At 45.8% G+C, this 13,273-nt stretch overlaps 1 protein-coding gene across 4 annotated transcripts in view; it reads left to right on the top strand.

Annotated features, from left to right (window-relative positions):
- The window catches only part of Nfyc (nuclear transcription factor Y subunit gamma), a 78,975-nt gene extending 66,527 nt beyond the window's left edge, over positions 1–12,448 (top strand). For 3 of the 4 annotated variants that reach the window (XM_042675950.1, XM_042675932.1, XM_042675960.1), the window contains exons 6-10: positions 912–1,085; positions 4,479–4,637; positions 7,614–7,721; positions 10,127–10,186; positions 11,662–12,448. In XM_042675950.1, coding sequence (XP_042531884.1) covers positions 912–1,085; positions 4,479–4,637; positions 7,614–7,721; positions 10,127–10,186; positions 11,662–11,781 — 621 coding nt within the window. In that variant the 3' untranslated portion in view covers positions 11,782–12,448. The remainder of the gene's footprint in view (positions 1–911; positions 1,086–4,478; positions 4,638–7,613; positions 7,722–10,126; positions 10,187–11,661) is intronic. The other variant, XM_042675942.1, reaches the window with a different exon arrangement.
- The last annotated feature ends 825 nt before the right edge of the window (positions 12,449–13,273 follow it).

Raw genomic sequence — 13,273 nt, forward strand, 5'->3', positions numbered from 1 at the left:
CAGATGCCAATGCTGTCAGTGGTCAGGTTCCAGCCAACCACGGACCTTCTGGGCCATAACCATGTTGTAGTGTGTGTAAACATCCTACACTCTCAGCTGTGAGCTCAAGGTGGCTGGGAGAGGGTTGTTTACTCCTTCTGCCATGGAAAACATCAGCTGAAGAAGGAGCAGTCTCTTCACTTGGCAAAACGGACTGAACACGGCCTCACTAGCCAGCCAAGGCAGCAAGCAGCCCAGCGGAGAGCTGTCCATCAGGCCCCCCTGGGTAGTGCTTCTGTGGCTAAGTACAACCAGAACTGGATGTGACGCCAAATAGACATGCCCTCAGTGGCCACAAAGCTTCTGATGTGCTATGAAAAGCTGGGCACTTACCTACGGTGCTCTCAAACCTGACATTTGTTTCTGAAATTCCAGTCCAGGAAAAGCCCTGTTTCTCTTTTCTCTGCCATGCCCCTACTGAAGTGGTAGGAGCACAGTAAGAAGAGAGATGCCTGTTTGGGAGATTGGGGGCCAGTTTGAGCAGCATGTTTGGGTAGCGTCTTCCCAGTGTTGGCAATTGGTGCTGTTCTCAGATCATGGGCTTTGAGAGCCCTTACTGACAAGCATGCTGCTGGTGCACAGTTTTTAGTTACGGTAATTATTTGCTCACTTGCAACTCATCATGCAATGGGTGATTACTCAGTGCTTCAGAAAATTGGCTGTAAGTTTTGTGAAGCCTATGGAATCTGTTATTTTTAGTTTGATTTAGCACAACTGGTCTCTTCGAATTCCACTTTCTTTTGGCTTCAAATGTGGATAGCTCAGCATTCAGCAGGCAACTGCACATAGCCTGTTTGGGAAAGAGTGGAAATTCACTGGCGGTTGCTGAGTCGGTTCTTTTCCCCTTACCTGCCTCTCGTTCCACCCCACAGGAGGAGGTGCGCCAGTCCGTGACTCCTGCTGAGCCTGTCCAATACTATTTCACACTGGCTCAGCAACCCACTGCTGTCCAAGTCCAGGGGCAGCAGCAAGGCCAGCAGACCACCAGCTCCACGACTACTATCCAGCCTGGGCAGATCATCATTGCTCAACCTCAGCAGGGCCAGGTCTGTGACCTACTGCCTTGTAGGTTTGTATGGGGAAAACTTGTCTAGCATAGAGAGGCAGCCAAATCATTGAAGATCACTGGATTTGAAGCCTGGAAACCTGAGCTTTCCCCTAATTTAGTTACCAAGGCAAAGCATTGCTTTACTCCCCCCAGACTGTTAACTCATAGGTCAGATGATGAGGAAATTGCAATGGACAAAATATTCTCCAAGATCTCTATGAGCTCAGACAGTTTAGAAGGAAATTTTAAAAAGTTTCTTCAGTGTGCCTGTGAAGAGTGGTGGGATCTTTGTAGAAGGTCTTTTCAGCAGACTCTATGTCTGCCATGTGTCTAAGCCAGAACTGGAATTGGTGCCCTTAAGGGGGATATCAGACATCATTGCCAGCTTCCATACCTCTCCTCTCATCCAGGTCATTTCTCTGTCCCACCATGTTTGTGTCAGGTGACCTTCTCTTTTTACAATAGTAATCAGAGGATTTTTTTCTCTCCCCCATAGTACTGTTGAGAGCAGTACCATCCGTTGGGAGTCATGAGAGGCTGCAGAGGACTCAGTACTGTGAGCTCTGAATCCAAATTCTGTCAGTCATTACTTTATTTATTCATCAAACAGTGAGCATCCACTGTGAGTAAAGTCCTGTGCTAGGTATTGGGGACATAGCATAAATAAAAGTCGTGATTTTTAAGGAATTGACAATCTAGTTAGGATACAAATACTTAAAGGTTATACTATTTAGGAAGAGTAAGACAATCTTAAAATTACATAGAGTGCTGTGGAACACACCAAAAAGAGGAGCTAAGAAAGATGTGACGAGGTGGATAGGGAAGGCTCCTAAAGGAAATAATAAGAGTCTCCAAGGGAATACTGGAAGTTTAAATAAAACAGGAAAAGATGGTATTGATAGTCGATGGCCAAGCACAACAAAGGCTTAGAAGTGGGGCGGGCGGGGGGGGGGGGGGGGGGGAGAAATACAGGGAATAGAGCAAAGTACACTCAGCATGTGGGGACCATCTAGGCAAGTCCAGGAAACATATCCTGGATAATTTGTGGTAGTAAAAAAGCTGGATTTACCTAGAAGGACATTGCAATAAAGATAGAGACATTAAGACTTTACAATTTATTCCCTGTTCTTATTTGTTTGTTGTTTGTTCTAAATCAGACAGTGGCAATTAGGCAGGAGGGACTCAAAGTTGATCTTAGTCCAGTCCCTGCCCCAAGGCATTCACTGCCTTCTGAGGAGTCCTAAGGGACTGTCTTTGGCTCATTCTGGTGCTTCTGCAGTGGGGAGCACTTTACCTGCCAACCACTTTATCTCTTTACCAGATGAATTTTAAGTGAGACTGCTATGGGTTGGCTGTGATTGCCTCATCGTCCTAAGAAGCCTAGAGCTGTTGTGCCTTGACAGCAGGGCACACCGTACATGATTTGGCAGCTGCCATTGCTAACATAAGTACTCATTTTCCTGAAATGATATAGAAATACCTTGGAAATCCTCATGGGGAAATTGGGCTGATAAAGTACAGTGATGAGTTGGCAGCATTACATTTTTTTTTAAGTCAGCAAGAATTTTATCTGTCTTTTCTGCTAGCCCAGACCTACTCAGCCTGGAGCTAATAAGGCTTGGGAGGATGGAGAACTTGGTCCCTCCCAGCTGTTGTTTTCCCATCCTGCTGCTTCCGGGTGGCCTCTGCTGGGTCACGCCTCCCTGGACCATTAGCAGTGGCTGTTTCAAGTTGAATGCAAATATTCTTTGCAAAAGGATACAGATAAGCAAAGGTGAAAGTAATGCATACTGTGGTAAAATGAATTCTGCGTTTTCTGTTATCTTCTGGGGACTTTAGGAGGTTTGGGATAGGCTGAGTTGAAAATTTTGATATGAGAATAGAAGAAATGTCTCTGTTATCCAAGCCCACTGCAGGTACTTACATGGAAATCTCCTTCTTTTCTGTTTTCTAGTTTATAGTAATTTTTCCTTACCTAGTAATCACTTGAATCTTATCTGTGTTCCTAAATGTGACTTTAGACACACAGTCATAATTCTGGTAGGCCTCTGCATTCAGAATTAAGAACATCAAAATAGAAACATGACTTGAAGACCATGATTCATTGAGACCTCCACAGTCATTTTATTTTAGTGATTCTCCATTCAGAACTGAGGCAGACTATGTCCAAATCAGGGTGGGGATGAGAGCTTAGGAGTTGGGAGTATTAGGTTTAGTTTCAAGGACTCCAGATCTCTTTCGTGACTACTGCTGCCAGATATGTGGGTTTGTTTCTCTAGGTGATCTATAAAAATCACATTGAGGGAGAAGGTCTTGAAATTTGAAGGTGTGGTTGACCCTTTTGACAGTTACCTTTACCATCTCATAAAATAGCTTTGTATGATCATAAACCACTTAGTAAAAGAGATACAGAATCTGCCAATTCTCATATACATTGGGTAAAGTTTCTTAAATCCACGATTTTAATTCAGGTTGTTGTCTGGTGTTTTGACTCTCCTGTGGGAAACCACGCTCTAGTCCAGGGCAGCCATCTGTTTAACATGGGTAGGAGTTGTTCTGCAGCTTGAATGGGGATGAAAGCCAACATGTGCTAGGCCTAGCCTGGGAGATGAACTTGCAGGCTTCATTTTCCTTCCACTATCCTTCATGGCTAAGAAGGAGCCCAGAACACTGAATTTAATAAATTCATATGGGCCTCACTTTCTATTTTGTTTGGCTTTCCAAATTTACCTGGGCCAGGCTTGACTATGGCTATTTTTCAAGTTAACTGTCATGATTACTTATTACTTCCTTTCTTACTTAGGTTTGAATCTAGGATATTGTACTTGCTAGGCAGACATTCTACCTCTGAGCCATTCTTCTAACCCTGCTTTTGATTTGTGTGTGTGTGTGTGTGTGTGTGTGTGTGCGTACACATGCACGTGTGTATGCATCATACACATTATTGTCATTGAAGGACATTGAAAAGTTGTAACATTTGAAACATAAACAATTATATTTGGTCCCCCAGGCAAATTATTCTATACTCGGAGCCTAAAACTCAGTTTGACTTTCCCATCTTTCAGAGAGTTGATTTTTTAAAAAAAAACAACCTCAAAAGATTGTACAAGGTGATTTAACGTGTTCATCTGTCTAGTGCTTCTTGATCAGAGTTACCTTTTCCATCATTCTCCTCTGTCTCATCTCCCCCCCACCCCACCCCCAAAAGTTAATTTTAACAGCACTGTAAGATCCAAAAAACTCTGTAGGTTGAGTGTTGTTAGTATTGAGATGAGTTTAAGCATTAATGGAGAGTGTGTGCTCCTGGTTAACTTCTTGTTTTTAGCCACGTGGTAATCATAGGGGCTTTCAGCCAGAGCTCGAGCAACTTTCTTTTGACCTTTTCTTCCAGACTACACCTGTGACAATGCAGGTTGGAGAAGGCCAGCAGGTGCAGATTGTCCAAGCCCAGCCTCAGGGTCAAGCCCAGCAGGCTCAGAGTGGCACTGGACAGACCATGCAGGTGATGCAGCAAATCATCACTAACACAGGAGAGATCCAGCAGATCCCGGTAAGCCTGTCCCAGACCTAGATGGCGCTGTTTATGCTCAGCTTGTGATGGGAAATACGTCAAAAGATTTTATATGACCTATTTACACACAGAACTGTTCTGTTTAACCTGTGTTCATATTATACCCCGTGCCCTCCTCAGCAACCTCACTGTTTACTCTTCACGTTGTTTCAGTCCAGGATTTAGGTTTGCCGCTGTGATGCAGCCCTTCTTTATGTCTTCTCTACCTACTCAGATGATTATGGCACTACCCCCACCAGGCCCAAAGACCCTGCAAGTCAGGCCTGTCTTTTGATTAGCAGAGAATAAAAGGAAGGTATATAAGAAAGGCTATAAATACACTTGTTGCATATTTATAAGTTCCCAGTGGAGCTTTCATTAAAGCGTATTTTTGACTTTCATTTATCTTAGCCATGTCTCCACTGTTGACTGCTGTTTCTTATGTGCATTGAGGGATTTCATTTCTTAGATCTGATGGTGTGTGTGTGTGTGTACATATGTATGTATGTGTGTGCATGCATGCACACATGCTCGTAATTTGTTTTAATACTTGGAAACTATATGTTGGTCACTTTGCCATCAGAAGCTAGGAAGTGAATGTCACAGAGCATGCAGGCAGATGGAGAAACTCACTTGGACTTGGCTAGTCACTTCCTCTTTGAAAACTCACAGAGTATCCTCAGCTCCGCACCCACACCATCCTTTCCAGGTGCCTAGGCTCTGCCTTACCTCACTTACCAATCCCAGGACCTCCCCTTGAGTGGTTCTCCTTTGTGTATGTTTATGTCAAAATAAGGTCATTTACGCCAAAGAAGAATTCAGTAACTTTAATATTGCAGCACAAAACTTTAGCCTAGATGAGTTGCAGAATTTACAGTTTCATCTTCACTGGTTTCCAGACACCTCATGCCACTCAGCAGAGTGCTTCTAGCAGTGATGACCTTCAGGACAAAAAGGACTTCTCTTTTGAAAACCCAAGGGATAAGCTAGCTTGCTCTATAATTAGTGGAGGAAAAAAGAAAAAAGAAAGCTGTGACCTATCCAGTCTTGGAAGACTGAGGGGTAGTGTATCACCAGGTCTCTGAACTTAGACCTGAAGATCAAAACTCCCTGCTTCTCTTTCCAAAATGCTTGAAGCTATTTAACTCACAAATTTTGGTCATATTGGGTTTCTGCAAATGGTGCTTTCTAGTGAGGAAATATAAAATACCTACGATTGTCAGTATACCTTCCCTCACACCTGGGACACAGCTCTGGGTTTTCACCATGGGATCCTTGGCTTGCACCATCAGTCTCAGTATTTGAGGTTTCCCAAACCCCTTCCCAGATGCTTTCATTCCAGCAAGCAACTTATCACTGTTACATGGAAGTTGCATTTGCTAGGGAATTTAAGCATGGTACCAGCAGCTCTTACTGGCATAGTCTCAGGAAAGAAATGACTGCCAGTCACAACATTTTTGCCATATTTCCTTTGAACTAGATGCTTAATAGGTTTAGATTTTTGTATCCCTCTATCTTGCCTTAAGCAGACAATTCTAGAATGATCTTCCAAGAATGTGAATAACTTTTTGTTTTTGTTTTTTTGTGTGTGTGAGAGAGAGACAGAAAGAGAGTCAGAGAGAATGTGTGTGTGTATGAAGAGCCTGTGTGTGTGTGTGTATGTGTGTGTGTGTGTGTGTCTCTCTCTCTCTCTCTCTCTCTCTCCAAGGCCTTGTAGTCTTACTTGGCTTTTTTGCTCAATTCTCGCTGGTACTCCTTGCTTTTTGCTTGCTAATTGGAAATAAGGGGTTCACAGCCTTCTAAGTAGGCAGGATTACAGGTGTGAGTACTAGTGACCAACAGAATGAGTTTTTTCTTGGTGATTTCAACCCATTGAGGCCAGAAGTTTCAGAGAAACATTTGATTGAACACTGCAAGCAAGAATGTGGTTGTATTCTACAAGCATTTTCTTTATGGAGTCAGGTTCCTGCAGTAAAGTTAACTCTTGAAGGCAGGAGGAAGCTTGTGCTGGGCAGAGGCATGACAGTCATACAGAAGAAGCTCCCCTTGCAACAGAGGCAGGTTGGGCAGTCAAGAGGATGCTTTCTCAGAGATAGGTCAGATTGGCCTGGATTCCCAGTCATTTCAGTCCCTCCATCTTGGGTAAGAATGGCTGCTATCTTCTGCTGCCTGTTGTCTCTGCTGAGCCACAGATTGTCGCGTAACTGTACCATCTTCCCTGCACTGCCGTGTCCAGAGCACTAAGATTTCCATGGCACACTGGAGCGTTAAGAGCCTGAGTTAAGGCTTTTAGCACACAATTAAATGCAGCCTTTGGTATTATTGTATTATCTAAGACTTAATTGTAAGCATGAGGGACTCTTAAGGGCACTTTTGTAGCATTGGTTTCCCATGATGAGGTTTTCTCTGAGAGGTTTATTGATTCTGCTTCCCCTTGGGAGGTGTTTGGCCAGAAGCTAGTGCTGAACACTAAAGTTCCTCAAAGTCCCACAGACCCCCATTGGTCTTGGCTCTTGAGGACAGAGATAATAAGGCAGGCCAGCCTCTTCCTCTAAGTGTGCAGCATGGACCAGGCAGCACTAAGGCTATGATGCAGAATTACAGCCATCTGTACAGGCTCTTGGAGGATGGTAGAGCTCTTCACAGTATTGGGAAATGTGGAGATGGAAGAAAAGGAGGCCATGAGCATACTGACAATGTCAGAGATCTTTAGTACAAGTGCCTCAGGTAGGTCCTGATCAACAACCAATGGCCAGCAAATCCTGAACATGTAGCCATTCTGGGCTCACACATGACAAGAGCTGGGAATTTTTTCCATTGTCTACTTAGATTACTTCTCTTTTGTGTTATCTGACTTTTAGGGGAAGGGGTGGTGCTTATTTTGGCCTTTGTTTGGGCTTGAGGAGTTGTGGAAAGTTTACTTATATGAGATTGAACTCAATCTTCTTGGTCCCTTTATTTCTTTCCCTGTTCTAGGTGCAGCTGAATGCCGGCCAGCTGCAGTATATCCGCTTAGCCCAGCCTGTATCAGGCACCCAGGTTGTGCAGGGACAGATCCAGACACTTGCCACCAATGCCCAACAGGTATGTACCCCAGAGATGCAAGGCTTGAGTTACAGGCACAGAGCAGCTGCCGTTTCTGTTGAGAAAGGAGTACTCGTCACACAACTCCTCATTCTTCAGCAAGACCTGCCCCACTTCCTGCCCCCATCTGTGTGGCACCCAAGGGACAGATGGTAATCACAAGATTGATTCAGAGTGTTTCTAACAAAGGAACACAGGTAGAAGAGGCCTTGAGGGTACCTGAAAGAAATCCAGTGGGTGCATGTACACATCAGGGAAGAGTAAGCCTGGTCCTCAGGCTGTTCCCATCCTGGAATCTCAGTGGCAGCTGTATTTGGGCAGCTCCTGTGCCCTCTGGAAAGCATACTACCTCTGCACATGGCTCTTTCCCTATGATATTGAAGGCTGTGCGTCACAGGTGCTGAGGGGGCTCCCTTTTCCTGGCCTTGGGGACGTTGAGGGACCTGGGCATAGTTGGCAGAGGGTGGAGGATGCTGGTCAAGGGGAGGCATTGTTAATGGATTCTTCTGCCTCAGCCCCAAAAAAAGCAGCAATCGTTTAAGAGCTGGACCCGTCTGGCCCAGTTGCATTTCTGGTGATGTACTATTGACAATGGTGACAGAGCTGAGTTTGTAAAGCAGGTCTCCGAAGATCTCATTTGGGAAAATGTAAGGAAAGAGCCAAAAGCAAAACTTCTGAGCTCTGTATAGACTCTAGGATCCTTAAAGAGCCCTTTCCATACCTGCTACCTGCTTACCTACAGACATGTGGTTTTCCATAATTTTCTTAGGACCCAGTTGTACTTACTGATTTCTCAGCACTGGTCATGTTCTTGAGTCCATCTCCCTTTTGAAATTTTTTTTTAAAGCTTGTAAGATTCTTCTTGAGATCCAAAAACTTTACATGACATTGAGAATAGAGGAAATGAGTAAGGTTGTTGGTTCCTCAGAGATCAGTTTGGGGCATAGAACTCAAAACCAGAAATTGGGAAGAGAAGAGGGAGAAGCAAGAAGGGAGGTTCTACCCCTAGGGGCAGTTAAATCTCTATAATAACATGTTGTAGTTGTGATAGCTTAGCACATGGTAGTAGGTGCTCAGTAAAAGTTTGTCCAGTGAATGCCAAATCAACGTAAATGAAAATAAATGAAACTCTTCAATATTCATTTGAACAGTGGTTTTGCTGGCCAGGAGGCATAGATAATCTTATCTCTGAGAATCTATTGTTTATCTCAGGCTCATCTAGTTATTCTGCAGGCCATTTCTTGAATGCGTACTTGGCACATGATGTTGAAAGACAAAATACAGCTCCTGCCCTCAAATAGCTTACAAACTTGTGAGAGGAGAATGACCTAAGTTAAGGAGTATTAATGAAAAGTCTTTTGTCACCTGTCTGCGTTCATGCCCCTTATAGCGTCCTGGGTAAGATCACTAGTGTGGTGTTTGGCTGTCAAGAGGACACTTGAGAGGACAGGCCTTTCCTTGCAGGTTAGCTGGGACAATTCCAGGAGGTGGTACATAGGGGCCATTGCCAGTTAGATGTTCCAGAGACACGCATGCATGTGCATCCTCCAGTCTCCTTTCCAGTTTACCATGCTGCTCCCAGTACTTCCTACTATCTACATACCAGTGAATTCATTTTAAAATTCCCACAAAAGTTTGCTATACCCATCTCTCCCCAATTTGGCCCAGATGGGTGTATGTTGCCACTCGGAAAAAGTACTTCACAGGTTTGCCATGAACTCTGCCAATGCCAGGTCCACTGCTTGCCAGGGTGTTTCATATTCCCAGTCAGGTGATACGGGTTTGGTTTGGAGCCTACCATCCAGAAGGGAAAGGGACCACCTACCACCTTGCACAGCATTCTGCCCTTTCTGCAATCTGCCCTTTCTGGCTAAAAGATGACTTTTAGGCTTCTATCCAGACTATACTGAGTGCCTTGCACTAAGACTGGGAGCTGGGCATCCTCTTCAGCTGCTGATCTGGAGGCAAGGGGGTGGTGGAAAGCTATGTCTTGTGTGCCTACATGGTGTTAACTGTTTGGGTAGCCATTGGAGCTAGGAGATTGGGAGAGAAGCTTGCTTTCCAGCCCTTCATCGAACACCTGTTTTGTGGTAAACTTCCTTCTGGGCATTTTGATCTTTCTTTCTTTTTTTTTTTTTTTGGGTCCGGTCATGGGGCCTGAACTCTGGGCCTGGGCGCTGTCCCTCAGCTCAAGGCTAGCGCTCTACCACTTGAGCCACAGCGCCACTTCCGGCTTTTTTCTTTTTGCTTATGTGGTGCTGAGGAATTGAACCCAGGGCCTCAGGCTTGCAAGGCAAGCGCTCTACCACTGAGCCACCTTCCCAGCCCCATTTTGATCTTTCTTAGTGGTGTGCTGATAAGACCCTGCAGCTAACGTATCTACTCTGCCCTGTCCTTTTCCACAGATCACACAGACAGAGGTCCAGCAAGGACAGCAGCAGTTCAGCCAGTTTACAGATGGACAGGTAGGGTACCTACCCTGGGCAGAAGCAAAGGGCAAGGAGTTTGGGTGGGTGGGCAGGCTTGGGGGAGGTGTGCAGGTTTGGAGTTTGATGGTATTAGGACGATAGTCCTGCCCTCCACTAACAATGAGTGGACAGAAGTTGTTGACATATGTGCAGTCTTTAGGTGAGGGCACGTATCTTACAGTGTTTAGACTGTAAGAGCTAAAAATAACTTTTTTTTTTTTTTTGGTCATGGGGCTTGAACTCTGGGCTTGGGCGCCATCCCTCAGCTCTTCAGCTCAAGGCGAGTGCTCTACCATTTGAGCCACAGTGCCATTTCTGGTTTTCTATTGGTTTATTGGAGATAAAAATCTCATGGACTTTCCTGCCCAGGCCGGCTTTGAACCGTGATCCTCAGATCTCAGCCTCCTGAGTAGCTAGGATTACAGGTGTGAGCCACGGCGCCCATCCTAAAAATAACTTTAGATGTTCTGTCGCCCAAATTGCTATTTTACAGAAGAACAAACTAAGTCATAGGTTTGGAAAGTGCTTTGTCCATTTGTACTCAACTGTTCAGTGAAAAGCCAGGATTAGCATGCAGGTGTCCTATTTGCCCCTGCAGTAAACAGTAATGCCCCTGCAGTAAGCCATAATATTAGCCTTCCATCAGTGTGCCTTAGGAAACAGGGTGCCTTGTAAAGGCGCTGAAGGAAGGGACGTTCCTTCTTACCCCTGCTTTCCCCTTGTGGCATGGTCCCAGTGACTACTGAGTATATGACAGGATATGTCCAAACTTTTGATTTCTGATGCCCAGAAGGCATCAAGACCAGCTTCTGGCAGCATCAGGTACTAGACCTCCTATGTGGAAGGTCTTGGCTTTTTGGGCTTTTGAAGGCCCTGAGAAACCAAGAGGCCAGTAGGCCATTACTTTCCTAAATAGGCAAGGGAGTGCCTATTCCACCTCATAGGACTTAGTGGTAATAAGCCTTTACTACCTTTAACACTAGGTCGCCTCTTTCATAGGGCCATGTAGCAAGTGCAGGCTCAGCTTAACTTCAGCCTGAGCCAGATAACCTGAGGAAAGCAGAGGGAGTAATCCAACTGCCTCTGTCAGTAAGAATTGCCAAGAGTTGGGGAAAGCCTGACTTGCAAGCTGCTGGTACAGTATTCGAATTGCCTGTGTTTGTCACAGTGGAGCAGCATGCAACAAGCTTGAGGCTCTGAGCTACTAACTGAAGAGTCAGAGCCCAGAGAAGTGAAAGCCACAGGAAATGTAACTCTTAGCACCTCCTCCTTGCCCACCACACACCCCCTCTCCATCAGGCGGGTGCCTCATGTCTGCTGTTCCCAGAACACCCCCTCCCCCGCTTCCCCCTACACTTGCAGTGGGTAGTGGTTGAGGTATCACCAGGTCCCCCAGCCAGCTTGAAGCCCACAGGGAGCTGCCTGCTCCTCTCCCAGGAGTGACCTCACTCTTTCCTCTCCCCCCCTTGCAGCAGCTCTACCAGATCCAGCAAGTCACCATGCCTGCGGGCCAGGACCTCGCCCAGCCCATGTTCATCCAGTCAGCCAACCAGCCCACCGATGGGCAGACCCCCCAGGTGACCGGCGATTGAGGGCCTAAGCTGGCAAGGACACCAAACACAATTTTTGCCATACAGCCCTAAGTGATGGGCACAACCTCCCTCCCCGAGGACCAGCGACCTCAGCACCCCCTGCAGGCTAGGACATTGGTGCACTACGCTCCGCGCCTGGGGGCCGAGATTCTCCAACAGAAAGATGCAATATTTTTTATTTCATTTTTTTCTCCGAGGAATCAATATTTCCACATATTGAGCTGTGTGTCCAATGCTATGAAATGAGAATATTAAATAACATATTTATGGCATTTTCTTGAAGCACGTGGTTGAAGAAGTATTTCTCCGTTTGCTTTTCTTACTTTGGTTCCCACCACCACTTTATAGGAGCAGATCTTTCTCTCTAAGGGTGCACAGCATTTCCTGACTCTTGCAACAGCTGCAGCCCCGAGATTTGCTCCCTTGTTCTGCCCTCAGATTGAATCAGGTGGAGGGGGTGCAGCTCCTTTTTACCCATTGCGCCTCTCTGCTCCTGTCCCACCTGCTCCTCAGAGCTCTGTATTGGTATCCAGGGACCGTGGAAGTGTTTCTTGCATTTGGAGATGAAGTCATTCCTCATGGAAAGCAATGGTTTCATTCCCAGCCCTCCTTTCCCAGGAACTCAAGGAGACTAGAACTTTGTGCATTTGCTGCCCCCTCTTTTCTTTTTAAAAAAATGTGTTAAAAATTGTGCTAGTCTCCTTCGCTGCATGGACTTCAAACTGCATGAAATGCAATAAATCTCATTTTAGATACGTTAGAGTCAGTTTTTGTGTCTGGAAACATTCATGGGGCATCTTGATTGGGAAACGTTTCTTTATCCTCAGATTGGGTGTCTGAAAAGACAGGACACCCTTTTGAAGAGGACATGTCCAAAGCCCAAGGAAACTTGAATGTCACATCGAAAGTCCTTGGTCAGCCTTACCAGTGAACTTGACAGCATGTCTGCTGCAGGGAAGTGCCCTACTGCCTCACCTAACTGGACCTCTATATAGTATCCAGTAGAGTTGTGGCCTGCTTGGTTGAGGACCAAGAGGACAGTCTCTCTCCTGGAGAACACTGGCTCTACCCTGTAAACAAGGACTGCAGGAATTCCCTGCAGTCCCACATGGCATAGGCTGACCCTTGGTGCCTTGTGTGGCTCTGCTCATTATCAGAGGCCAGCATCTTCCAGCAGAGCAGCTCAGGCCCTTTGTCACCCAGCAGATAAGCGCTTCTGCAGCTGTGTCTACTCTATCCATTGAAGCAGGGACATAGAGCTGGTGGTGAGCTGGCCTTGGGGACCTTCACCATGCATCTTCACAACCAGAATAGGGCCTGTTGTCAGGAGCAGTGAAACCAAGTGCCAGGGAAAAACAGGTATCAGTTGTAAAACCATAGGCAACTCCCTTGTTTGGGGGACTTGCTCTGGTGAGGTAAGAACGGGACAGAGGCTATCAGGCAATTTTAAGCTGAAGCCTGATCTCTCAGGATTGCCTCACCAAATGTACCC

The sequence above is a fragment of the Dipodomys spectabilis genome, unplaced genomic scaffold (assembly GCF_019054845.1).
Source record: "Dipodomys spectabilis isolate Male_0828 unplaced genomic scaffold, ASM1905484v1 ptg000002l, whole genome shotgun sequence".
Taxonomy (NCBI): Eukaryota; Metazoa; Chordata; class Mammalia; order Rodentia; family Heteromyidae; genus Dipodomys; species Dipodomys spectabilis.